Below are 24073 nucleotides of genomic sequence, written 5' to 3' on the forward strand. Positions count from 1 at the left end.
ACATTTCTGTTCCGAATCTAGCAGTACGCCACTCCGTCGGCTCGCTCGGAGGTTAGCCTGACATCGTAGAGCTGGTATTGATCTCATTTCCAGCATTGCTCGTTTCGGTCCAGCCTCTTGGATGGAGTCCGCAGAGCGAGCGCAAGTAGCAGCATTCTGTGGCCCATGAGGACCAGGTGCTACTATCACTCACGGCATCCTCGAATATGCGTACTGCGACGCTGCCTGGCGTGGTAGCGAGCAGTCTCCATGCTCGAATATGGCCTATGTTGGCCGGTGGATTCACCCGTATAACTCAGAGTCGTCCAGGCATTGCTCGTTGCTGCGTCCTTTGTTTTCACATCAGATACGATCTGTCTCGACTCGCGTGTTCGAGGAAATCAGGAAATCCTCGCTCGTCGGCGGTAGAAATGTCGCATGCGGTACTACATGAGGTCGGAACATGTGTAGTTGCTCGCTCGTCAGAACCTCGCTGTATGAATAGAGTTGTAAGCGTGACTGTCAGCAGTGATTATACCAATCAGCAAAGCGGCTGGGCCGAAAACAGCCAAGTCGAAGCTGTGCCAAGGATTTCGACTTAGGGCAGGCAGGCGGCTGCTCACTCCTGCGTTCGAACAAATTTCCTTTCTAGCGATCTTCCTCCTCGAGGAGAAGAATCCTACGAGGGCATATAACAGCAAAAGTCAGTGCTCATGATCGGTCGTGGAAAGTTGATTGTTGCCAAAGTGCCGTCGGAAGCAGTGACGACAAATGTTCCGCAGCTGGCGCTAGACCTAAATATTAGCGGGCCCCATCCAGACTTCCACGTCGACGTCTCTCCTTACCTCCTATCGCTGCCATCGTCTCCGTCTTCAGAATACGTCTGCTGGATTTCAATCTCCCATATGACTGCTTATCTCGCCGATTGAGGTGAGCCCGCTTCACACCAGAAGGGTCGGACCACGGAGGCCGACAACGAACGGCCACTGCCTGAGGCACCCCGCACCATGCCTCGAGTAGTGTTGGTTGGTGTTGGAAGCTCTCTATCACAACCTCCACGGGGCGCTGGCGATAGACAATGTGCCAAGATCGGATCGCCGGTGATGTATCCTACCTGTCGGATGCATATAGAGCCGACCTCAATACACTTAAGATGCCCGGCACATAGGCTACCCGATAGTGAAAGTTCTCGACCTGCCTCCACGATTCGCCAGAGCTTCTACCAACATGGGCAGCGATGGTGGAAGTAAGCGGGATAGCAATGCAGAGCTCTCTATGGAACACAACATATATGAAGACGCTGCGACCGACTTGATAAAGAGGCGACATTGGTTCTACAAAATTTGAAGGTTGTACGACCACACTGACAAGTTCTCGAGGTTGCGCTTTTGAATTGATTCGAATGTAGGCTATAAAGGTACTGACATGCAGGTTCAGTCTACAAATGTGAGCTCTTGGACCTTCACGATTGGTGTTGCCGGTTCTCTCGCTGTTTGGATTCTACTCCAGACCATATATCGCCTGTTCCTGAGCCCCATCGCACAGGTCCCTGGTCCCACATTTGCAGCTATTTCCGGACTCTATGAGCTGTACTTTGACTTGGCAAAAGGAGGTCGTCTGCCATGGAAGATACAGGAACTGCATGATCAATACGGTAAGATCGCAAAAGGAGTCTTTGATAAAGGCTGACGCATGCCAGGGCCCATTGTGCAGATTGGACCCAATGAGGTACATGTCGCCGATCCACAATATGCATCGCGCCACTTCAACAAACGAGCAGACAAATACGCCCTTCACAGACATCGCTTCGGCTTTCCTGAAGCAGCATCGGAAACACCAGAGTCAGATCTGCACAAGCACAGAGCCAATGCACTTGCACCGGTCTTCAGCCGCAAAGCTGTCGTAGACATGGAGCGGCTGGTCCAAGCACAAGTGTCGAAGGTCTGCCAACGCCTGTGGGAGCTGCAGCATGCACGCAAGCAAAATGGTGAAAGCTCATTCATCGATCTGAGACGGCTCTTCCTATGCATGACCACCGACAGTCTCACGACATTCGCTTTCGGTTTCAGCTTCCATTTGCTCGACGATCGTGAATTGGCTGCACCATGGCGAGAGGCTCTGGATGCTGCTTTGCGCAATGTCCAAATGCTCAAGCATTTCCCCATACTACGAATACTAATTCACCAACCGGTCGTGAGCAAATATCTCATCCGCGCAAAGCCTGGTCTTGCCGTGACGAGAGACATTCACAGCCGGAACAAACAGATCGCCAGGGAAACAATAGCTCGGTATTCTGCCAGTCAAGCAAGCGACGAGAAGATCACCCTAGCCGGCCAAGAGTCTAAAGATGCATTGAGCTCTGACAGCGAGGTGCCCAGAACTGTCTTCGAACAACTGCTTTCCAGCGATCTCCCAGAAACGGAGAAATCTTACGAGCGCCTGTGGCATGAAGCCGCATCCCTCATGGGCGCCGGAACCGAGACGGTAGCAAATATGCTGAGCTACACCATCATCCAACTTCTCTCCAATCCAGATTCCCTCTCGAAACTCCGCCAGGAACTGGAAGCTCGCATTCCAGACCCTTCGTTGGCCACGTTCCCTACTTGGACCGAGCTCGAACAGTTCCCATATCTATCTGCTGTCATCTGCGAAGGCCTCAGAATGAGTACCGCTGTGGTGCATAGACTGCTCCGTGTCTTGCCCGCAGAGACCGAGGTTTGCGGGTATGTGCTACCGAAGGGCACGCTCGTGGGTATGAGTATGCCGATCTTACATTACGACGAAACGGTTTGGCCGGAACCGTATAAATGGATGCTCGAGAGGTTTCTGGGGCCTGAGGGAAAGACCAAGAAGGATCTTTATTCGTTTTCGAAGGGGCCGAGGGCATGTATTGGGATTCAGTAAGTGCATTCAGTTGTTTTTATCTTTGAGTGATTCGGCTGTTGCGGTGAATAGGACATTCAATGCTGATGCGATGCTTCTAGCTTCGCCTATGCGCAATTGTACTTGGCGCTCGCGGCTGTCGTACGTCAGTTTCGGCTTGAGCTGTATGAGACTACGGTTCGCGATGTGGAACCATATTACGATGGAGTTGTTGCTCTGACGGGACGTGATTCTAAAGGCGCAAGAGTTGTGGTCCTCTGAAGACAGTCTGCGAAATGTATTCAAAGAGATACATGGTGATGCACTGCCATGCATGTCAGCATTGTGGCTGCCAACACTCTTCTTAAACCGCCACCCTGGTATGCCAACGCCTTTTGCTGAACGCTACTTCTGCAACTTCTATTGAAATTTTCGACTTGCTGATACTGTCCGATGTGAAACGCACGAAACCTCTCGCCCTCGACCGAATAGCCACTCAAACCGCGGAAACCCGAACGGCTGTGCAGCCACTCATGTGATATGAGTACAACAGTGATAAATCTTTGCTCTTCAAAACGATGGTGCCAACGCTGACGAGCTTTGCACAGCCTCACAAATCTTGGAGCTCAACCGAAGCAGATATGGCAGTCTGGTGGCTGCAATCGTCAGGTGGCCTCCAAATGCTGTTACGTCGATCAACATTGCGCCCTCTCCACCACGGGGCGAGGTGAGCATCTGCAAGTTGGCTTCTGGCCGCAGCTGACATGCATGCGCATGCGCATGCGTGCTCTCGGCTCCGCCTCCCTGAGACAAATCCACGTACATTAAAGGACACTAGGCTGGCCCAGGTTTACTCGAAAAAGTGCAACACACGACCCATACGTTTGGCACACAGCACGATGGCTGATAACGCAGCCAAGAAGACAGCTAACTCTTCCAATATCTATGCACAGCTGGACACCTCCAGGAAGGAGATCAGAGTCTGTCACGTTGAAGACGCGCTGGACCAAGAAGGACGAGTGCGGTGTCGACTCGAAATCGTGTCTTTAGAACCAGCCAGGTCTTTTGAGGGTCTGGAAAATGGAGATTTACAGCTTCCGGCGGCGATGCAGAGGCCGGATGTCCGAGACGATGACAAAGAAACCAGTGCGTCAGGCACTGCAGACACTGCCACAAGCAAATATGCTAGGGAAGTCGAAGAAAGTTCTCAAGGGGAAAGCGACCCAGCACATTCGAATAAGCCAGTATACGAAGCGATCTCCTGGACCTGGGGAAACTTACAACAGCACGCTCAGATTGTGCTCGATGGCTATGTGACCAACGTTCCCGAAAATGCAGAAATACTGCTGAGACGGCTATGCTTCGAACAGCAGCATTGGACAATTTGGCTTGACGCTATCTGCATTAACCAGGCAGATCTTGCTGAGCGAGGTCAGCAAGTGGCTATCATGCGACAGATCTACGTACATGCTACTAAAGTCCTTGTCTGGCTAGGTGAAGACAACCACGGAATTGCCGAGGCAGCCTTCAATTCCATCGATATACTGGTTGCGCACTGTACGGGATTCGCTGAGAGTCGTGAGGCTTCGCTGCTTAGCATCTTTCGCGGTGGATACTCATTCGAGCAGCTGCCCGATTGCGATTGGAAGGCTCTGGAATCGCTGTTTTCCTACTCATGGTTCACGCGTCTATGGGTTGTACAGGAGGTTCTGTTGGCAGCATCATCGTGCTGCCATTGTGGCTCGCATTCCCGGAGATGGTATGAGATCAGTTTGGCAGCACAGTGGCTGAGGACTCGATCTCGTGCACGTGATTGTTATCTTGCAAGTAACAATACAGGTGTATTCGTTGCGGCCGACATGTTCTACCTTTCCCAAAACAAATACAGCATCACTACACTTTTGAAACTGAGCGTCCATCTTGATTGCACAGAGCCACTCGATAAGGTGTACGGTGTCTTGGGAATGATACAGGCGGATGCGTATCCGAAAGAGTCGCAGTTCGAACTGGTGCCAGACTACAGATCAGATCTGGCGGAGGTATTTGCCAGAATAACCAAAGCCGCCATCGCTGCCAGTCCTTCCAGTATCGCCATTCTTTATCTTACACAGAACTTATTCAGCGAAAAGGAAGATCGATGCGACGAAAATGCAAAATGGCCTTCTTGGGTACCGAGATATCATGGGAAATACTCCTGTCACAAGGGATCGATGCTCTATCTCAGCAACCTGAGCTATCATAAATATGCTAGGGACGATGTTTCCTGGTCTGTGAGAACAAGGAACCACCAGGAGACGCTGATCTTAACTCTGCAAGGCATCCTCATCGACCGCGTCAAACTCTGCACTGAGCCTCTGGCAGTCACAACACACGATGATGATTCTCCTCGCTACCAATGGATCTCTCGTTGCGGCCGAATCGCCTCGGATCTAGGATTCGATTCCTGCGTCATCGCGCTGACCTTGATGAGTGGAATGACAACCGACAGAATCGACCCAAGCTGGAGTCAAGACCATATCGCGAATTACGAAGAGTATGTGACCTCTTGCAAGGGTATTTCTGTCGCAGATCTCACTCCGGGACCTCAAAGTTTTGTCCAGGCTATGAGCGATGCCATCATGAGCCGAACGTTCTTCACCACGGAGGATGGTAGGATTGGAACGGGACCATTTCGACTACAGAAAGGTGATCTGATCTGTATGTTCTACGGCGGCAACAGGATTTACGTGTTGAGGCAGCAAGGGGAGCATTATGTGTTTGTGGGCACAGCGTTTGTGCACGGGCTCATGCAGGTAAGTGGACTCGTGAGCGTCGCTGTACGCTATGCTCGCGGTTTTCTGAGGCTTGTCCTCAAGCATTTCTTGCGGCGATTGTTGTTGTGCGAATGAACCGGCCGGTAACGAATCCTCCAGGGCCAGTACATCCACTACCTAAGATATCGAGGTCTGCTTAGAGAGAAGACCAAGTGGTTCGAGATCCATTGATTACTCGCGAGACCTTTGCCAGAAGAGAAACGAGCGCCAGAGATCTAGCAACCCCGACGTTGAGAAAGTTCTGCTGTAGATCACGCCTCTTCTCACGATCGGACTCTCTCGAGATACTCTTCATCCATGTTCACCAACTACATTATGAGCATCTGTGAGTCCAGTGCAACCAGTGCAATTATGACATCGGACACCTGGATACTCTTATTAGCAGATGACTTCTTCGCACCTATTTCATGCTCGACTGTCACTTTGCAGCATGTCCCTGGCTGCATGGAGAGCACAGAAATGGGGTCCATGGGTAGAAGTGCAGGAATTTGCGACCAACGCTCAAGCGTCTTGTCCGCAACAGGAAAGCATCGTCATCTCGGGATGGGAGTGGCACGGGAAGACTCACAATCAGTGCAATCCGTGCAGTTGTGACAGTCAATACCTGTACGAAAAGTATTAGCCTATGTGCGAGCTTCCGCAACAAGAAAGCTCGTGGGAGAGACGTATACTCACAATCTCGACACAGAACGCAATTCTTGCACCCTTCACAGCCGACACATCTGAAGTTTCGAACCAATCGTCAGCTCTATTCAAGCTCTCCTGAGGTTGTTGCAAAGAAATCAAGGAGCCATATATGAGAAACGCACCCGACACAATTCTTATTTGGTCGTTTGTCTTTGCCCCCGGTACCTTCCAATGTCTTGGTGTCGCCGATCGGCTTTTCGTCTGATGAAGTACGGGCTACTGATCCAGTGCCACAAAAGGTCTTGCTGATGGCATTGGTCAAGGCGTTGAAACCTGCTCGGAAGCCGGAGACGGTGCCGGTGTTGTCGGTGGGCGTTGTTTCGTCGTGCGATGAATACGCTGGTGGTGGATCAGTGGAACCATAAGAAGAAAGCTGCTGTTGGCGCGCGTCTAGACGGGCTTCTTCGTCGTTTTGGGAGAGTTTGTTGTTCTTTGCCTCGGACATAATTTTGAGGATGCAGGAGATCGGGTTGTAGCTTGTGAGCTCGATTAAGTGGAAGAACAATCCAAGAGGTAGGTGTAGACTCGCAGACTTGTGAGATACGGATGACCTTCTGGATATCAACGTGTTGTGTTATCAATACCTCAATACTTATGGACGAGACCTGATGTCATGATAGCTCATCGCAAGAGATCACACAAGCTGTTTGCGGCTGAAGCTCAGCTCCTTCCTGCTTGCAAGCGAGGACTGAAGGTGCAGCCAATACCTGCATCGCTTGCACTAGTTACACAACATGACTGCTTCGGAGGTAGCCCGAATGTCAGTTTCGACTTCACCAGGGCGCTCCTTCGATTCAGGTCTTCGTTTCTCTTGACCTTTCTGTAACTCTGCCAGGGTCAGAGGCGAAGCGAGACGCTGTTTTTCATCGCGGCTTCCGCTGAAGCATGATCTGCGCCCATGGCACTTGGCGACCTTTCAGCCCGCGGCGTTGCATTCTATACCCAGTGGCCCAGCCAACACACTGGTAGGCTGACGTGACAGAGAAAGGACTTGATCGTCTCGATGGATGCAGAGGTCCAACGATGCTCCAAATAATGTTACAATTCCACAAGTAGCTCCTGCTCAGCTACATAAAAGGAAGTGCCGTCCTTATGGGTATCTCTCCTGCCATTTACCGTAGTGACTCTCTTACGCAAGACGCAACGTAACCAAGAAATGATAGTACGCTCTGACAATCAAGGCAAGAGTCGTCGAAAAGAACTTTCTTCAAGCCCTCTTCGCATTCTTGAAAAGATCCAACAAAGTATTTTGTTGTGCTGTTGCCTGAGGCTGCTGCTGATTTTGATATTGTGGTTGTATTTGTGCTGATGATCCCGCGTCTCGGAAGAAATTCGTATCTGCGCTTGACGAGAAGCGGGAGGCAGCATTGTTATGGCTAGCTGTTGAAGTTGCAGCTGCGAATCTTTCTTCCGCAAAGGGGTTGCTTGTGAAGACCGTGCCGCCGATATCAACTTCAGTCTGTGGAGGCTGAAGAAATGGTGCGGGAGCTGGCGATACTGCGGGCTTACCGAAGAGCGTTGCAAGGTCGATTGACTGTCCTTGTGGTTGCTGTGCTTGTTGTTGTACGTGCTGCTGCGCCTTATGTGTCTCGTATGTCTGCTGGTGCTGATGCTGAGGCTGCTGGTGTTGTTGTTGCGGGAATCTAGGCGTGTCCTCCCTCTGCCATTGTTGTGGTACGGCATGCAGTCCATTCCCTTGCTGATCCAAATACTGTTGCTCCTCGTACGTCACCTGGTCTTCATATGCTTCCTCTACGTCCTCTTGCTCGGCCATGGCTTCCACCTCTCTTGCGCAACTCAAAATTGCATTTCCCACCACATCTCGCGTACTCCCGCCCTTCTCCTCGAAAATCCATATTCCATAAATTTGCTCTTCCCCAGTGCTCTCGTCCTCCTTCTGCACAATCACGTACTCTTCCGATAGCTGGATGGCCTCTTCTGTCTTGACCTCGTATTCCCAATTCTCCAAGCCCTTCCGGTTCAAGATGATGACTTTATACCTGCTGTGCCCGGTTGGTGATTTCGTGAGGGAGCAGAGGAATAATGAGCCTTGCACTTCGCATTTCTCCCAGGTTGGAGTTTCGAGGTTTGGGTTGAAGATGTAGAGGACTGCGAATGGAGCGATGGTGAGGATACTGGTGATTTCCGGCTGCCATCGCCGGAGCACGAGGAGGTTCAGTTCGTCATTTGTTCGAAGTGGTGGAGGGGGAATGAAGGGCTGGGTGTCGGTGAAGGCGGCCGTGTCGGATTCGTAGTCGCTTGCTATGGCGGGTGGCTGTTGTTGGCGCGATTTCTTCCTGTTGGGCGCCATGATTGTGGTCGTGGTACTGCTAGCGATGGTGGATGTTGTTGTTGTGATAGCAAAGAAAGTGGCTTGCATGTGAAGATCGGGTCGCGTGGTTAATTTGATGAAAATTGTTGTGGCTCCGAATCAATATTGATGAGCCACCAGCTCACTTGCTTGGCGCTAGTGAAGCTTTCCAAGCGATGACATCAAGTGATAGGCCAGGAAAGCGGCGCCTTAGCTCGCACTGCACTGCCTCGAACCTGGAAGAGGAACACATTTGCATTTGCGGTGACGGTGGTGGAATGCACATGACAAGTCCACTCTCTTGTTCCCCTACGCCTGAGTCGAGCAGCATGACGCGAGATTGCTGCTGTCACGCCTGCGAGAGGTGCTTTGCCAGTAGGCCAAACTGCTGAGACACGGCAGTCATTTATCCTACACTATGTCTGCCTCGAAATCGCACTCCCGCGGTGGCTCAACTGCGAGTTCTTCCAGTCTGATGCAAGAAGTACCTGGAGCATTTCCAACGACTCCCCTCCCACGCGATAAGAACGATGAGGGTCTAGAGGAGGACGAGAACGAAGTGACGTTCAAGAGTCTGTCCCAGGCTGTGTATGCTCGGAGAAGCGAATATGTCAAGCCCAAATATGTCCGGATCAAGGTCGGCACGTGGAACGTTGCTGCTTTCAAGGGAACTGAGAAAGATCTGGGAGGGTGGTTTGTTGGAGGCAAAGGTGTGGCAGACGACCTCACGGGAGCCGTGAACGCCGAAGACAGGAAGACTGTGCAAGAGGATGCAACAGAACAGGAGAGCAGATACGAGCGGAAAAAGAAAACTCTACCATCTGGAGACGAGAGTGTCCTGCCGCATGACAAGGATGTTGGACTATATGTTTTGGGGCTGCAAGAGGTTGTCGATGTCACTGCTGTGGGCGAGGCGTTGAAGCCATACACCGATCCTGCTGTGGCGAATAAGTGGAAGGATGCCATGCAAGAGGCAGTACCAAACGGATACCAGTTGATCGCGGAACAACAGCTGATTGGACTACTGCTCCTCATATACGCGGCTCCAGAAGTAGCATCGGATGTCAAGGCTGTCAGCACCACGAGCGTCGGTACAGGCGTCTTTGGTTACATGGGCAATAAAGGCGCTGTCACTGCTCGCATCGTGCTGGGAGGGACAACACGACTTGTCTTCGTGAACTGTCATCTGGCAGCTGGTGCGGATAAGACTGCATTGGAGAGGAGACTATGGGATGCCCAACAGATCGTGCAGCGGACCAAATTCGAGCCAATCCAGGACGCATTGGATCTGAACCAACAGTCTGGAGAGACCATTGGCGATGAAGACTTCGCCTTTTGGTGCGGGGATCTCAACTTCCGAATGGAAGGTATTCCAGGTGATGACGTGAGGAGATTGCTAATGTTGCACACGCGGAATCAGTACGATCTGAGCCAGCCAGCGTCAAGAAAGATCGAGAAAGAAATCCAGGAGACGACAGAACAAGTCAAGAACAGACTATCAGTGGACACAGGCAACAATTCTCGGCCGAGCAGCGACAGCTCGCGACATGATACTCTGGTGGACGAAGTTCAGGCCAAGGAGGATCCTACATCACTTCAAACGACTCTTGACTCTCTTCTTCCTCACGATGAGTTACGGCAGCAGATGAGGAAACGCAAAGCATTCCATGATGGCTGGCGGGAAGGACCAATTACCTTCCTGCCAACTTACAAATACGACCCTGGGAGTGTTGGCGTCTTTGACAGCTCAGAAAAGAAGCGTGCTCCTTCGTGGTGTGACCGCATTCTGTACCGGACGCGCAAAGACAAGCTGGCTTACGAGGCGAAGGTCCGTGAAGAGGAGAGTGCTCGCAAGAAAGATGAAGAAATGAGAGCTAGCGGGATCGATCAAGCCGCTTCGGAAGAGGATGTGCTGTACGACTACGATCCTGATACCGATGGCGCCACCATCGGAGACTACGACGAATATGACGAATATGACGACGCGGCAGACGAAAATAACAGTGCAATTGTAGTGACACGAGAAGGGTTCGAAGACGAGATCACGCTGGAGTACTATACCGCGCATCAACGAGTGCTTTCCTCAGACCATAAACCGCTTGATGCGTGCTTTATGCTCAAGTATGACGCGGTCGTGCCAGAGCTGAAAGCGCAGGTTCATGCAGAATGCGCCAAGGAGCTGGACAAGGCTGAGAACGAGGGCCGCCCAAATGTCACAGTTGTTGTCGACAAGCAGACTCATACCTCTGCCGCTGTTTCCAGTGAGGACCTGCCGGGAGGTGTTTCGGACGAAGGTGTCTGGTTTGGTGACGTGCGATGGATGCAAACGAAACAGCGCTCGCTGACAATTGCGAACACCAGTCGCGTGCCAGCCAACTTCAGTTTTATCGAGCGGCCGGTGCAGTCAGGAGAGCCTGCAGGCATCGCGCCACTGTGGCTCACGATCAAAATTGAAGGCATTGCAATATCGAATACCGCAGGAGCTTCGCCAAACATCACGCTCCAACCGGGAGAGACAGCCAATATCGAGCTTGAGCTCAAGATCTCCGACATGATAGATGTGAAGAACTTCAATGATAAGGAAAAGCCAGATATCGATGAAATATTGGTTCTTCGAATCGAAAACGGCCGCGACCATTTCATTCCTCTACGTGGACACTGGCTAGCAAGCAGTCTGGCGCGCACGATCGACACTCTCGTGCGGATACCCGAAGGCGGCATACGCAAACTACAAGGCCAGAAACCCAGCGACAAATCAAGCAAAGAGTCTACCTCGCCCAACTCACCCATCAGGAATGCTTTCAACGCCATTACCGCATCTGATGCCTTCTCAGATGGTGCAAGCATCGGTTCCTCTCGTCCAGCAGACCACAATCGTAATATCTCTGCAGTCAGCACGAAAAGTATCGATTCCTCCGGACAACCTCCTGTATGTTTCTCCGCTCCGCGCGAGCTGTTCAAGCTGACGGAGGCGATAGAAGAGCTGAATACTCGTGTTGTTGCCGAATGGGAAATGATGAATGAATTACCTCCCGCCACGCCGACTTCTTCTGCTCCTACGACTCCGAGGACGAGCACTTCTTCTTCGCTTTCTGCACGATTGGGGGCAGAGGACGAGAGCTTGGGTGTTGTGGCTTTGCCTACTGCCCCTTGGGACATTTATCCTGCGTGGCCTTTTGAGAGAGAATGCTGGACGCTGCGGGATACGAGTGATTGGGAGGAGGCGTTGAGTTCGGTCTGTGATGCTTTGGATCGAGATATGGGAATTGAGAGTGCGTTGCCGGGTACACTGCCGAGCATTGAGAGACTTTATGTTTTGTGCTCGTTTCTGTTGACTTTTTTGGAGAGTTTGGAAGGTGGAATTGTTACGGCGGAGACGTGGATTGAAATTGAAGCATTTTCGAATGGATTGGAGAAGGGAAAGCAGGCACAAAAGAGGACGAATGATGAATTGAGGACTGCTGTGCAGGAGATCTTGGCGATGAGGAGCTCAAGTCATAGCATCAGTTTTGTTTTGATCACGGGCATGTTGGAACGCATGGTTTGGGAGGTTTCGGGTGGGAAGGGCCTGGCTGGGTTTGGGGCGGGTCCTGACGATGGTATGAGTGCAAATGTACCAATGAGTCCGACGAAGAAGGCATTGGGGGGATTGAAGCGGATGACGACTTGGAAGGGCAAGATCCCACTGGCGCAGCAAGGAGTTGGTAAACGTGGGAATTCGAGTGGGAGTTTGGGAAAGAAGGGAAGGGCTTTGGCGGAACTGTATGCGAAGGTTATGTTCCGATTGCGCGGTGGCGAGGGAGAGAAGGCGAGGGCTGCAAGGGAGAAGAGGGTGGTGGATGTTATAGAGTGGTTTATTGTGAAGACCGATGATGCGGTGTAGTGGCCGTTGCTTGATGACTCTCATGTTGGTCGTCGATCAGTTCCTCTTGAGCCACAGGAACCAATGCGACGAATGAGCTTTTGACGAACAACGATGCTACGCGAATAGGTAACTTTGTTAGGACTTCAAGTGCGAGAGCTCCGTTACACCACAACGATCTGCAATATATCAAGTGTCCGGTCCTTCCGATCAAGCCAAACTTCCAGTACTGCAGTGAAAACTTACATTATCGAGTGCTTGACTCGCACTAGACCGATTCACGGTCTACCAAAGACACCACTCAGGCCGATCATTGGGATCCATTCCATCACGCAACCTCCTTGAAAAGTCTTGTTTGTTGATTCCCCAGCTACCATCCCACGTATTTCCTTTCTCCGCAATATTCGACCCATTATTCGCCACGGTGAAGTACGCTTCGTCTAGCCACGGCTCCGTCTGACCCCATGGCATAATTCCACAGCCCCATTGTCCATAGTTTCCCAACCCGGGGACCTGACTCGGCTGGCCCATGTAGGAGACTTGGCCGCCGAGCTTATAAACCCCCGTCACATCGTCGCGGTTGAAGACGCGATAGCCGAGTACTCCGTAGTACGAGTAGACCTGTATGAAGGAGCCGTAGGATTTCTCGAATACGCAGCGGATGAAACGCAGTGAGTAGAAATTTGGGTCGTCTTGGAGAGGGTCTTCGATGAGTGATTCCACGTACGACTGAGCCCAGGATGGGGTTTGTCCGTCTTGCTTGCGGAGAAGCTGGATCATTAGATAGCTTTTCTTGGTACCTGGGTCCTTGCGACCGCTGATCTTCAGTAGGTCGAAGTGATCCTCCCCGTCGCCCGTTTTGTGCGGCAAGGCTCCTACAAAGTAGTTTTTGTAAATGGGTTTGGAGTCCTGAGAGATTACCGTGTAGGTGTCCACCTGGTTCCACGTGGAGTTACCGTATAGTAGATAAGTGTCGACGTTGACATTCTGGTAGCCTTGAATGGTTTTTTCTGATAAAATGATTGTGATTGGGTCGTTGTTGTGGAAAAAGGCAAGCAGGCACGGTTTGGCTCCAGCAATAGTAGTCGCTGCCGAAGAACAATACGCGACATCGGATTGAGCTTGATAGTTCTGTAGCCAGTCGTCTCGCTCGGGAAGGATGTAGCTTGAGATTTGTCTACTGGCTTCGTCCAGCTTAGCTATGAGCCACAGGTTGTTGCCCCAGCATTTCATGAACAGGTGCTGACCGCTGTTGTCGAGGCTGACATATGGTCCTGCGACAAGGTGATACTGCTTGGTCCGCTCCACAGCATAGCTATATGCTTTGGTAAGGGTGGCACCAGCAGGATCAATATCGAGGATGCCAACTTTTACATTGTTGCGGTATGGGCCATCCAAGTTCAGGGATAGAGCCACAGCTCGAGGCGGATGAGTCTGAGTTCGCGGCTGGATAAAAAATCTAGTCACCGCCATGTGAGCCAGGTCCAGTGCACCGCCAACTTCCAATGTTGCGACATCAGCTTGGGAGTCTGGTCCAAGCTCTTCGAATTGCGGTGGGGAGTCGTCATTGATGCGGCTATTCTGGTCGGTCTTATTACCCGACCACGCTTTATTCCGGAAGAACTGGGCGCGAGCGAAGACTGTCTTGGTCCATCCGGCAGCTTCTTGGTAGTAAAACCTTATGACAACGGTGACCGCATCCTCGGCGAATGTTAGGCAGTGCAGAAATCGCAAACTCGCGTCTACTGGCCGCATGTTAATACAACGAAGAGTAATCAGTTGTTGTTCTTTAGGCATCAGGCCTTTATCCCCTTTGCCAAGAGCCGGTTCGATGATTGGGCACCAGAAACGAATGTTGCTCCTAGCATTAGATCGATCTGACGCCACTGGCTGAGTGCTGACTTGTACGAAGCCTCCGGACATGAGTCGGCCACAGTCACCAACTTCGAGTGGTCGTGCTCCAGGATATTGTTTGTGGTCCTGACGAAACGTCGCCGTCTGCACATTCTTGGCGGCATCGCTGACGAAAGGATACACAACGTATCCAGGCTTGCCTGGGCTGGCGGCGAAGTTGGCGTGGTCATCCAAATTGGAACGAAAGCCAAAGCCTTCGGAGAAAGAATGCTCGACACGCCACAAAGGAGCAGGATTGTTGTAATCAATTCCGTGTTGGTTATCTGGGAACTGTGTCTCAGGCGCCCATCGCAGAGCATTGTATTTGCGATCCGTGCTCGTGTTCCGTTCCGGCGCTGCACCGTGTTTGAACCATTCGAGCACCTCGTTCACAGAGGCCTGCACAGCAGAGACACTATCCGGCAATCAGTACGAATGAAATTGACGAATGGTGTTTTCGCATTGATACTGACCAGTGACGAGCATTGACTCGACATTGCGGCGAGAAGAGTTGTTTGTCGCCATAGGCGATCCACTCATCACGGAAGCCATTCCAGACCATCAGTCCCGTGGCGCTATCGTCGTCATGCATGTACCTTGCCTGCACGTCCCAAACAGGTCGCTCCGCAGCGCCACCGGTGTATGCGGTGAACAGCGAATCGTCGTGGAGATTTCGTCTTGGTACACGCACATGACCGGAAGAGAACAAGTCTGTCAGATAATGGCACGCGAAGGCATCGTACATGTAGGCTTTCTTTAGACGCTCTATCTGCTCGTCGCCAGTGAGGCTGCGAGCCTCGTTCGCGGTCTGACACGCAAGATCGTGTCCGATCTGATAACACTTCCGAGCGTCATTTCCCTGGTCAAAATGATTAGTCTAAGGCTGACCGTCATAGAATGATGCTCCAGTGTCTAGGATAGACTCACAAAATGATCGAGATTTCTGTAAGCGATCTTCGGATACTTGAAACTGGTTACCTTTGAGAAATCAAAATCGGTTGGCTGATTGAACGGGGCGCCAGTGTTGTGGTATATGGTGGCGGGGTCAACATTGAGGTTCTGTGCTTTTCGAATGGCTTCGTCTTGAATGGCGAGCTTGGCCATGACATCTCGCAAGTAGTCATCTTTATCCTCAATCAGACTGTCGAAGGCAGATTTGAACCTTGAAAAGCGATCTGAATCTGGACTGTCTGAGATCGGCTCCATTCCGCTCCACGTGGTGTAGAAGTCACCAGCTAGCTGGACTATCATGCCGAACTTAAGTGACGTATATCGTTGATGCTTCTGATTGAATGATGATCCCAGGGGAGTTATGTCAGCTCGCTTCGCCTCGAAGCCTCCAGATGCCGATGGGAACCATAAATCTATGCAATTGCCCAGGAACTTGTGTTCAGGACCTGCAATCATCATCAGTTGACGAAGCATTTTCTCTGCATCTTCGGACGATACCTTCTCCGAATAGCATACTCTCGAATACAGGACCAGTGATTGGGGCATCAGTCGAGAGCTCTGCACCCATTGGTGGGCCAGATGGTGGTTCGGGAGCCAGAGTCGCTTCATCGGGCTGCGATGGCACGATGGCGCCAGTCGTTGCTTTTGCATCGGTTCCAGACATGGTAACTGGGAGACAAGTGACAGCATGGACGTATGCAGATTCAGCCAGCAGAATGCGTCAACTCCGGAGACTTTATATGCTATGGCATCATAAGGCGGTCTGCGCGAGATTCTGGTAGCTCTCAGCACTCATACGGGCCTCGAGCGTGTCCAGCCCAAGCGTGGCAAGCTTGGGGCATCGCTCAGCCAGCCTCAAGCATGCCAGGCTAGATATGGCAAGCCGCGCAGTGTTCAGCCCGCCTCGAGGGGAGCTCAAGGACCAATAAAGTGGCAAATCGACAATAAGCCCGCACCAGATCAATTCAAGGTAGCTGTCAGCGCTTGCTGATGGAGCGTTTGACAGAAGCTGCAAGAGCCTTTGGTCAATCCAGATTCAAGCACATCCACCTGTGCCGTGTGGCGCTAGTCTAGTGCTAAGTGCTTTCAGCTGTATGCAAGCACGCCACAAGTTGTACAGGCCCGGTCTGGCACCTGCACTGAGTTTCACTTTCTCGGACAGTTAGGGAGTCTGCCATCGACCCCATGACTAGCGACCTCGAAGCATTTTTTTTTTTTGGCGCAGCTGTCCAGATCAGCCTCTATGAGTGACGAGTCAGCATGAACAGGAGTATAACGAGATGCTAGCAGTAGCTAACTAGAGCTATGTAGCTGTTGCCCACGACGACGTAGCGCACAGCTTGATCCCGTGCGAGCTGTCATCGCAGATAGATGATCGGTGGCTGTGCGCAATGCTCAACGCTGGGCGAGACTAGACGATTTTCTTGTTGGGCGACAGCAAGCCACAAGGCCGTGAGATTCCCACCTCTGCTTTTCAGACCGCACTTGCGAAGGCGCCTCGGGATGACATAAGCGCTCGGAGCGGAAGAATGTAGAACGCTAGCAAAAATAGTTGGGCCACTTGGCGCGGGGCAGTCGCGACAAACTGCAGTGTAATTAGCATAGAAACGCGTCTTTCTCGTCCTATAGCTACCTCTGTCGCGTTTATATCGTAGGTCTTCCGATTCTAAAGTATTATTATCCGAGGTTCGTAATTCTATATTATTTATAATAGTATTTGTTAGGAACTGACACTCCACTGGGCCCTGCTATGAGTCATGTGTGTTGGTTCCTATATACCCGGGACCCCAGACCCTATATACTAGCCCCTATATAGTACCATTCGATAGTATAGATAGTTCTGTATCCTCTTTTGCCCGACAATACGAGAGAGGGTCCCTTAGTGCCCCCCGATAACATGCGACGATACGCGACTTCGTAACAGTATTTAACTATCTATAGATACCTCGAGGTACGCGTACGGACGTAGTAACTGTTAGGTTTATCTGCGGGAGGCTGACGACCTAAGATCTCACTAAGCAGAAGCTTAAGCTCGATCGGGGTTTGAGCTTGTCGGATGAAGTTGAAGTGTAACGAAGTTGGGATCTCAATATTCCAATCAGTGAGATAGAACAGTGAGTTGTACGCGATGGCTATCTAGAGAGGCGATACTCATCGCTCGATATATACAAAAGGATTCTGCTCATGCTTCTGAGCATACTGATCGCGCTGATCAAGGTCCTGATCATTCTGCTCAGTGTGATCAGTGTGATCAGGATGGTGTTGGTCTGAGCGCCTCTGATCATTGGATCCTTGGCGTAAGCCTCAGGCCCCAGCGCCTGCTCGGGCTGAGCCTCTTGTCACATGAACCGTAACACCATCCCCCTTTTAGCCTAGCTTCGTCCCGAAGCTTACTCATAAGCTCGTCACGTTCCCGTTTTCTGGATTTATGGCCTTCTTCCGCGATGCCTCGTGTCCCCTCTGAATCCTCCACCTCGCGTCGTCACCGTCTTGCGGATTTTCTGGATCTTCAGGGTACCATCATGGTTCGTGCTTGTTCGACTTGCGCAAAACACAAGCGCGTGTGCAAGGTCCATACTCGCTCGGGAAAGTGTAATGAATGTGTGCGTCGTGGTCAGCGATGTGACATCAAGGTCACCAAGTCGGAGTTTGACCGTCTTCGTACTGAGAAAGAGAAGCTCCTGAAAGGGATAGAGGATGCGAGGCGTGCCCAGGAGGACGCCCGCCGTGCTCTTGAAGCCGCCCACGAGGCTTCCCGGGTTGCTTTTGCTCGGGAAATGAGGCTTCGGCAACAGATGGACTTGATAGATCGTCGCGCGGACGATGCTATCGCGGTGGAGATTGCAAACATCGAGGAGTTGGAGGCTGAGGAGCGGGCGGAGGCCGAGACTCTGACCTTTCCCGAGTCGGCCTCTGGTTTCTCGTTGCATTTGTCTCCGGGTACCTGGGGTGCTATCGAGGGTCTCTCGAGCGAATACTGGGATCTTGGTTCCCTTGCCGACCCCGGTGGGACCGTACTGGAGGCTGGCGGCAGTTCGTAAGGTTGGTTCGTCTTACGCCTTCCAGAGAAAGTCGCTGATGAGCTTTTGGCAGTTCGTGAGGTTCCTTCGAGGTTCCCAGGTGCTTTCGGACTCGTCGTATCCTTTCCACTTGACTAGGAACTTCTGGCCCCTTTGGTCTAGGATTTTTTCGACTTCGAATTCGTCTTCCTCTTCTGGCTGGAAGTGGAATGTTTCTTGGCATGGAGTTTCGGCGTCAGCGGGTTCCAATAACGATACGTGGAACACCGGGTGGATCTTTGCATCCTTTGGTAGCTTGAGTCGGTAGTTGACTGGTCCTCTGACTTCGTCAATTAAAAATGGTCCGACCTTGACGTGATCCAATTTCTTGGTCTTCTTTCTTGTCTTCAGATTTTTGGTAAGAAGGTAGACCTTATCCCCCTTTTTAAGCTGAGGTGCCATTTTTCTCTTGTCTTTTCTGGATTTGGCGATTGCTTCTTGTGAGTCTTGGATGCGATTTTCTAATTTTTTGTGAATGGTTTTCATATCTTGTGCCGCAACCATCGCTCTTTCAGCTTGGGGATGACTATGCGGGTTTCCGAAAAGATTCGGATTTCGTCCATAATTCGCAAAGAATGGCGTAGCCTGCGTAGTCTCTGACTTGTGGTTGTTGAGTGCTATTTGTGCCATGGGGAGCAGTGTAACCCAGTTGTCTTGTGCGTGATTGATGTAGTGTCGTAAGTATTGTTCCAGGGTTTGGTTTGTTCTTTCCGTTTGTCCATCTGTCTCTGGATGGTAGGCTGTAGACAGTTTGTGTTTGATTCCGATCGTCCCGACTAGTGTTTTCCAGTAGTTTGACGTGAATAGTTTGTCTCTGTCGGTAATAAAGACTTGCGGGAATCCGTGGTATCGTACCAGTCTGTCCATCACGAGGTATCCGAGTTGTTCTGCTGTGTATTTCTCGCTTGCAGGTATGAAGTGTGCATATTTGGTGAGCCTGTCGACCATGACCATGATCATGTCGAATGTGTTTTCAGTGACCTTGTCTTTCGAGGGCGGGAGTTTGGTAATGAAGTCCATTGTAACTTCGTCCCAAGGTTGTTGTGGCGGAGTCCTGAACTGTATATGTCCGTATTTCGCGTGTCGTTCGGCCTTGTTTCTTTGGCAATGCTCGCAGCGCTTGATATACTTAAGCACCTTTTGCCGCATTTGTGGAAAGCTGAAGCTTCTCTGGATAAGTTCTACGGTCTTGGTTGCTCCCGGGTGTCCTCTCGAGGGATCGTCGTGATGTTGTCGTATGCATTCTTCTTCTCGGTCCTTCGGTACCTGGTATTTTCCCTGTAGTATTGGAAACTGTTCCTCGGTGTCGTTGAGGATTCGCACTATGTTGTTGAATTCTTGTGTGTTGGCACTAAGGCTTCCGTCCGGGTTGGCCTTGAGAACTCGTTGTTGTACGGGTTCTTTTCCTTCCATGTAGTCGACTCTTCGACTCAAGGCATCTGCTCTACCATTCTCTTTTCCTGGAGTATAGCGGATTTCGAACTTGTACTGTCCGAGCAGTTCCGACCAGCGGGCCTGTCTTCGGGTCAGTACTTTAGTCGTAGTGAAGTAGGTCAGATTCTTGTGATCAGAAAGAATCGTCAGTCCTGGTGCTCCTTCCGCGTAGTAGTTCCAGTGTTGCAGTGCCGCAACGATGGCTAGCAGTTCCTTGTCATGGACATCGTAGTTTTGTTCCGCGGGTGACATTTTCCTTGAATAGTAAGCCACTGGGTGTCGTTTCCCATCATGCATCTGTGTGAGGCATGCTCCTATGGCTAGATCCGATGCGTCAGTCTCGATGAAGACTGGCTTCTTGGTGTCGAACATCATCAGTACTGGTGCTTCGCAGCACATCTGCACTAGCCTGTCGAATGCTTTCTGATGTTGTTGCTCCCATTTCCATTTGAGGTCCTTTTTTGTAAGGTCTGACAGCGGTGTGGCGATCTTAGAATAGTCTCTGATGAACTTCCGATTGTAGTTGGCTAGTCCAAGGAATGACTGTACATCCTTGACTGTCTTCGGAATCGGCCATGTTTTGATAGATCCGATCTTTTCCGGGTCGATTGCGATTCCTCTTGTATTGATGATGAAGCCAAGGAATTTGACTTCCTTCTTGTGGAATTCGCATTTCTCGGGTGCTGTCCGGAATCCTACTCGTGAGAGTCTTTCGAATACGCCTTGTACTTGTCGTTTGTGTTTCTCGAGAGATCCTTTAGTATAGACGAGGATGTCGTCCATGTATGCGATGACGCATATATCGAGCAGGTCTCTGAGAATATCATTCACCATCTCCTGACAGGAGGCTGGCGCGTTGGTCAATCCCATTGGCATAACCGTGAATTCGTACAATCCGTAGCGCGTTCGAAACGCCGTCTTCCATTCTTCGCCTTCCGCCATGCGGATAGCATAGAATGCGTCTCGTAGATCGATCTTCGTATACCAGTCTGATCCGGTAAGTCTGTCCTGTGATTCTTCGATGTTGGGTAATGGATATCGGTTCTTGATCGTGATGTCGTTGAGTTTCCTGTAGTCAACGACGATTCGTGTCTTCCCGTTGGGCTTTGGAACGCCGAAGATAGGTGCGCCTGCACTGGACCTGGATTTTCGTATCCAGCCCTTGGCTAGCATCTTGCGTAGCCATTTATCTTCTTCTTGGAGCGCATGTTCGGATTTCTTGAATAGTGGCACGAATGGGGGCTCCGTTCCGGGTTTCAGGTTGATCCGGTGATCCCATGTCTGGTGTTTAGGTAAAGCAGTGATGTCTTCTACCTCTTCAAAGAGTTTCGCCCATTTTTGATACTCCTTGGGGATATCGGGTTCCGAGGCCGTATCCTTCGATGGTGCGTTACTTCCATCTGTTCTCGTGACTTGATTGTTCTCCTTGCCATCGTGAGTAACTGTCCGAGTTGGGCTCGATCGTTTCGTAGCTCCGGGCGACTGGAGTGTCATTTCGTTGATCTGTCTCCTAGCCTCATCTATCAGTGAACTCTGTCGCTGCATAGGGTCAATGCCGATAACGCAATCGCATTGTTCAAACCTGAGTACTCCTCGTCTCCAATCGATGATTGGATTGTGCTTTCTCAACCAAGGTATGCCTAGTACGACGTCATGACTGGCCATGTCTGTGATGTCTAAGACAATTTCCTCGTGGTGCTGTTGGATAGCAAGTGGTAACGGAATGGTTTCTCGTTCCACGCTTGGTAACGATGATCCGTCGACTGCGATCAATTCGTACCCTTCGTCCTTCGATTGGGTAGCTATCCCATATCGCTTCACAAATGATTTGGAGGCAAAGTTCCCGCTCGCTCCAGAATCAATCATGGCTTGGACCTTGTGTCCGTTGACGGTAATGTTGGTGCGAAAGACTGATGTTGATGCCTGAGCGCTTTCCGTGTTGCAGAACTCTCTTTGGACGCTCATTCCTTGAGAGTCGATCCTTTTCCCGACTGGGTCTCGATGGTAGGTGTTCTATACCATTCTCGGATCTGATGTGACGTGTATCTGATTGTTTCGTGTATTGTCTTCTCCTCTGGTGTTTCGATGCAAGCGTACATCGATTGACATTGTTGTATCTTGGCATATTGTTCGGAGATTCGGCGTATGTTTTCTCGTGCTGAGTTCGGCACGATTTCTTCGCTCGGTGTGACATATCCGAATGGTGTGATCGTGCTTCCGATAGGAACGAGTTCCTGTACCAGTGATCTGAAGTCGTACTGTACAGAGATTCTCGGCTGGTTCCAGAGTTTGATACGAAGTTCCTTGAGTGCGCGATCGAACTTGGTGGGGTGTAGGTATCGTTTCCCACCAATTCTCGGGAATATGTCTTCTTGTCGCATAGCCAGGAATAGCATAACCTTGCGCATTATTCCTGCCTGGGTACACGTGAATGTCGTGATTTCGTCATCCGGGTCTGGTTCTTCATCGGATGATTCCTCCGACACGTCTTCTTCGTCTGCGGACGAGTCTTGCCCTTCCTCCTCGGAGTCAATTTCAGGAGGGATATTCTCTTGGTTTTCATGGCAAGATTCGTCGTTATTTTCTTCCTCGGCGAGTCTGAGGTGTGGTGCTAACTCTTGCAGCTCCTCTGGAATAGGCAAGGGCCTACTTCCGTCATCATATCGCCGGATTGGAGGATCTTCTTCTCGGATTGGTTCGATCGGGAAGAAGTTGTTCTCCCTCTTGGAAGAGATGTGGGTTTGGCATGCGTCATCGTAACAGAATCGCCAGTGAAGGCTTCCGTGTCCGTGACGTTTTTCCCAGCGGATCTGTGTTGGGATGCTTCGTCGTTGCATCATTCCAAGCGTCCGTTTTGTCGTAGGTTCTTCGACCATTGCGTCCCTTAGAACTTCGAGTTCGTTGGTTATCCTGCTATACTGTCGAATCAGTTCCCTGAATCGCTTGTATTCCTGGTCCGTCCACAGCCCGGTCTTCGAGGTGAGGGGATGCATTTCGTTCTCGATTTCGCTTATTTGTCGGTCGAGCCGATCGAGTAGTATGAGTTGGTCGTCTTCTTCGGTAGTCGCCTTGTTCTCTCTCTTCCGAGATATCATACCGAAGGTCCTTACGTCTCTCTGGGTGTTATCGGAAAATTGACTTGCTCGGATCTGTTGATTTATCTCTTGGACAACCTTGTTCCTTTCTCCCACGATTCGATTGTGGAAGTCGCGAAGCTTGTGGGTTGACTCGGTGCGTTCTTGTCCCCGTGCTCTGAGCGAGTCTTCTTCTTCGCGAACCAGGTTGATTAGTCGATCCCATTCTTCAAGTCGTTCATCGAGGTTTATGTAGTCTTGCTCGATGTTCTTTTCTCGCGCAATCCATTCTGGCGGGATTGGCGTTCCTTCCGATTTTCGTTGTATCATGCCTAGAAGTCGGACCTCCTGAGGGGAGTTATTGTCGTTATAACCACCTCGTCCTTCTTCTCTTCTTTGCATCGTGTTGATGGATTGTCGCTGCACCATGTTCTTAGAACGACAATCCCTCGCAAAGTGGCCTGGTTTGCCACAATTGTAACAAGTCTTATCGCTACCTTGTTTCTTCTTGGGCTTGCCCTTTGGCTTGCCTCTTCCTTTGATCTTCCGACCTTTCTGGGTAACGTCGAGTTCCATTGGTTGGGGTCCGTAGTATGGTTTGTTGGACTGATTATTTGGCTTGGAATGGTATCCGCGGTTCCTTCCATAGTCTGGGGTGAACCCGGCGGTTCCTCCAACCTTGGAGTCGTACTTGCGTTCCAGCGCTCTCTCGTAGAGCCGGTCGTCGATTTCAATAGCCGCTTCGGTCAAATCCTTCAGGGTGTCAAGTGTTCCTCCGTGGTTCATTAACTGGTCCTTGACCGAGTCTTTGAGTCCACGTCTGAACATCGTCATTAACGCCTGTTGGTCCCATCCAGTCACCTGAGAGTGTTCCTCGAACTTGGCTGCATATTCGGATGCTGAGGTACGTTGCTTGAGGTGCTGGATAACCCTGATCGCTTGGGTTACCTCATTGGAAGATCCGAAGATCTCCTTGAGTTTGATCTTGAAAGTCGTGTAGTCTCTGAACATGCCGGTAGGGTCCTGTCGTCCCTCGCTGTCCAGATAGACCTTGAGGTGGGGTTTGATCCAGTTCTGTGCACTACCTCTGAGGTACGTGCTGGCAAAGACAGTCTTGAGATTTCCTTCGACGGGGTTGAACATGAGGA

At 51.0% G+C, this 24073-nt stretch overlaps 7 protein-coding genes across 7 annotated transcripts; 4 read left to right on the forward strand and 3 right to left on the reverse strand.

Moving 5' to 3' along the window:
- Positions 1-1404: 1404 nt before the first annotated feature.
- On the forward strand, positions 1405-3123 carry CKM354_001030200 (uncharacterized protein; the record flags this gene model as incomplete). The annotated part of the gene is made up of 3 exons (XM_044805755.1): positions 1405-1633; positions 1679-2879; positions 2964-3123. 3 exons carry the CDS (start codon positions 1405-1407, stop codon positions 3121-3123), a joined length of 1590 nt encoding a protein of 529 aa, XP_044661690.1.
- A 617-nt stretch (positions 3124-3740) lies between these two features.
- On the forward strand, positions 3741-5825 carry CKM354_001030300 (uncharacterized protein; the record flags this gene model as incomplete). The annotated part of the gene is made up of 2 exons (XM_044805756.1): positions 3741-5633; positions 5754-5825. The coding sequence occupies 2 exons, from the start codon at positions 3741-3743 to the stop codon at positions 5823-5825; spliced, it is 1965 nt and encodes a 654-aa protein (XP_044661691.1).
- A 247-nt stretch (positions 5826-6072) lies between these two features.
- Positions 6073-6786, reverse strand: CKM354_001030400 (uncharacterized protein; the record flags this gene model as incomplete). Its single annotated transcript, XM_044805757.1, has 3 exons — positions 6073-6258; positions 6330-6402; positions 6464-6786. The coding sequence occupies 3 exons, from the start codon at positions 6784-6786 to the stop codon at positions 6073-6075; spliced, it is 582 nt and encodes a 193-aa protein (XP_044661692.1).
- Positions 6787-7548: 762 nt separating this feature from the next.
- On the reverse strand, positions 7549-8652 carry CKM354_001030500 (uncharacterized protein; the record flags this gene model as incomplete). Its single annotated transcript, XM_044805758.1, has 1 exon — positions 7549-8652. The coding sequence occupies one exon, from the start codon at positions 8650-8652 to the stop codon at positions 7549-7551; it is 1104 nt and encodes a 367-aa protein (XP_044661693.1).
- Positions 8653-9070: 418 nt separating this feature from the next.
- Positions 9071-12535, forward strand: CKM354_001030600 (uncharacterized protein; the record flags this gene model as incomplete). Its single annotated transcript, XM_044805759.1, has 1 exon — positions 9071-12535. The coding sequence occupies one exon, from the start codon at positions 9071-9073 to the stop codon at positions 12533-12535; it is 3465 nt and encodes a 1154-aa protein (XP_044661694.1).
- A 264-nt stretch (positions 12536-12799) lies between these two features.
- CKM354_001030700 (uncharacterized protein) lies at positions 12800-16022 on the reverse strand (the record flags this gene model as incomplete). The annotated part of the gene is made up of 4 exons (XM_044805760.1): positions 12800-14822; positions 14881-15266; positions 15335-15804; positions 15857-16022. 4 exons carry the CDS (start codon positions 16020-16022, stop codon positions 12800-12802), a joined length of 3045 nt encoding a protein of 1014 aa, XP_044661695.1.
- A 1780-nt stretch (positions 16023-17802) lies between these two features.
- On the forward strand, positions 17803-18399 carry CKM354_001030800 (uncharacterized protein; the record flags this gene model as incomplete). Its single annotated transcript, XM_044805761.1, has 1 exon — positions 17803-18399. One exon carries the CDS (start codon positions 17803-17805, stop codon positions 18397-18399), a length of 597 nt encoding a protein of 198 aa, XP_044661696.1.
- Positions 18400-24073: the final 5674 nt, after the last annotated feature.

This window comes from Cercospora kikuchii, assembly GCF_019650295.1.
Source record: "Cercospora kikuchii DNA, contig_00007, whole genome shotgun sequence".
NCBI classification, from domain to species: domain Eukaryota; kingdom Fungi; phylum Ascomycota; class Dothideomycetes; order Mycosphaerellales; family Mycosphaerellaceae; genus Cercospora; species Cercospora kikuchii.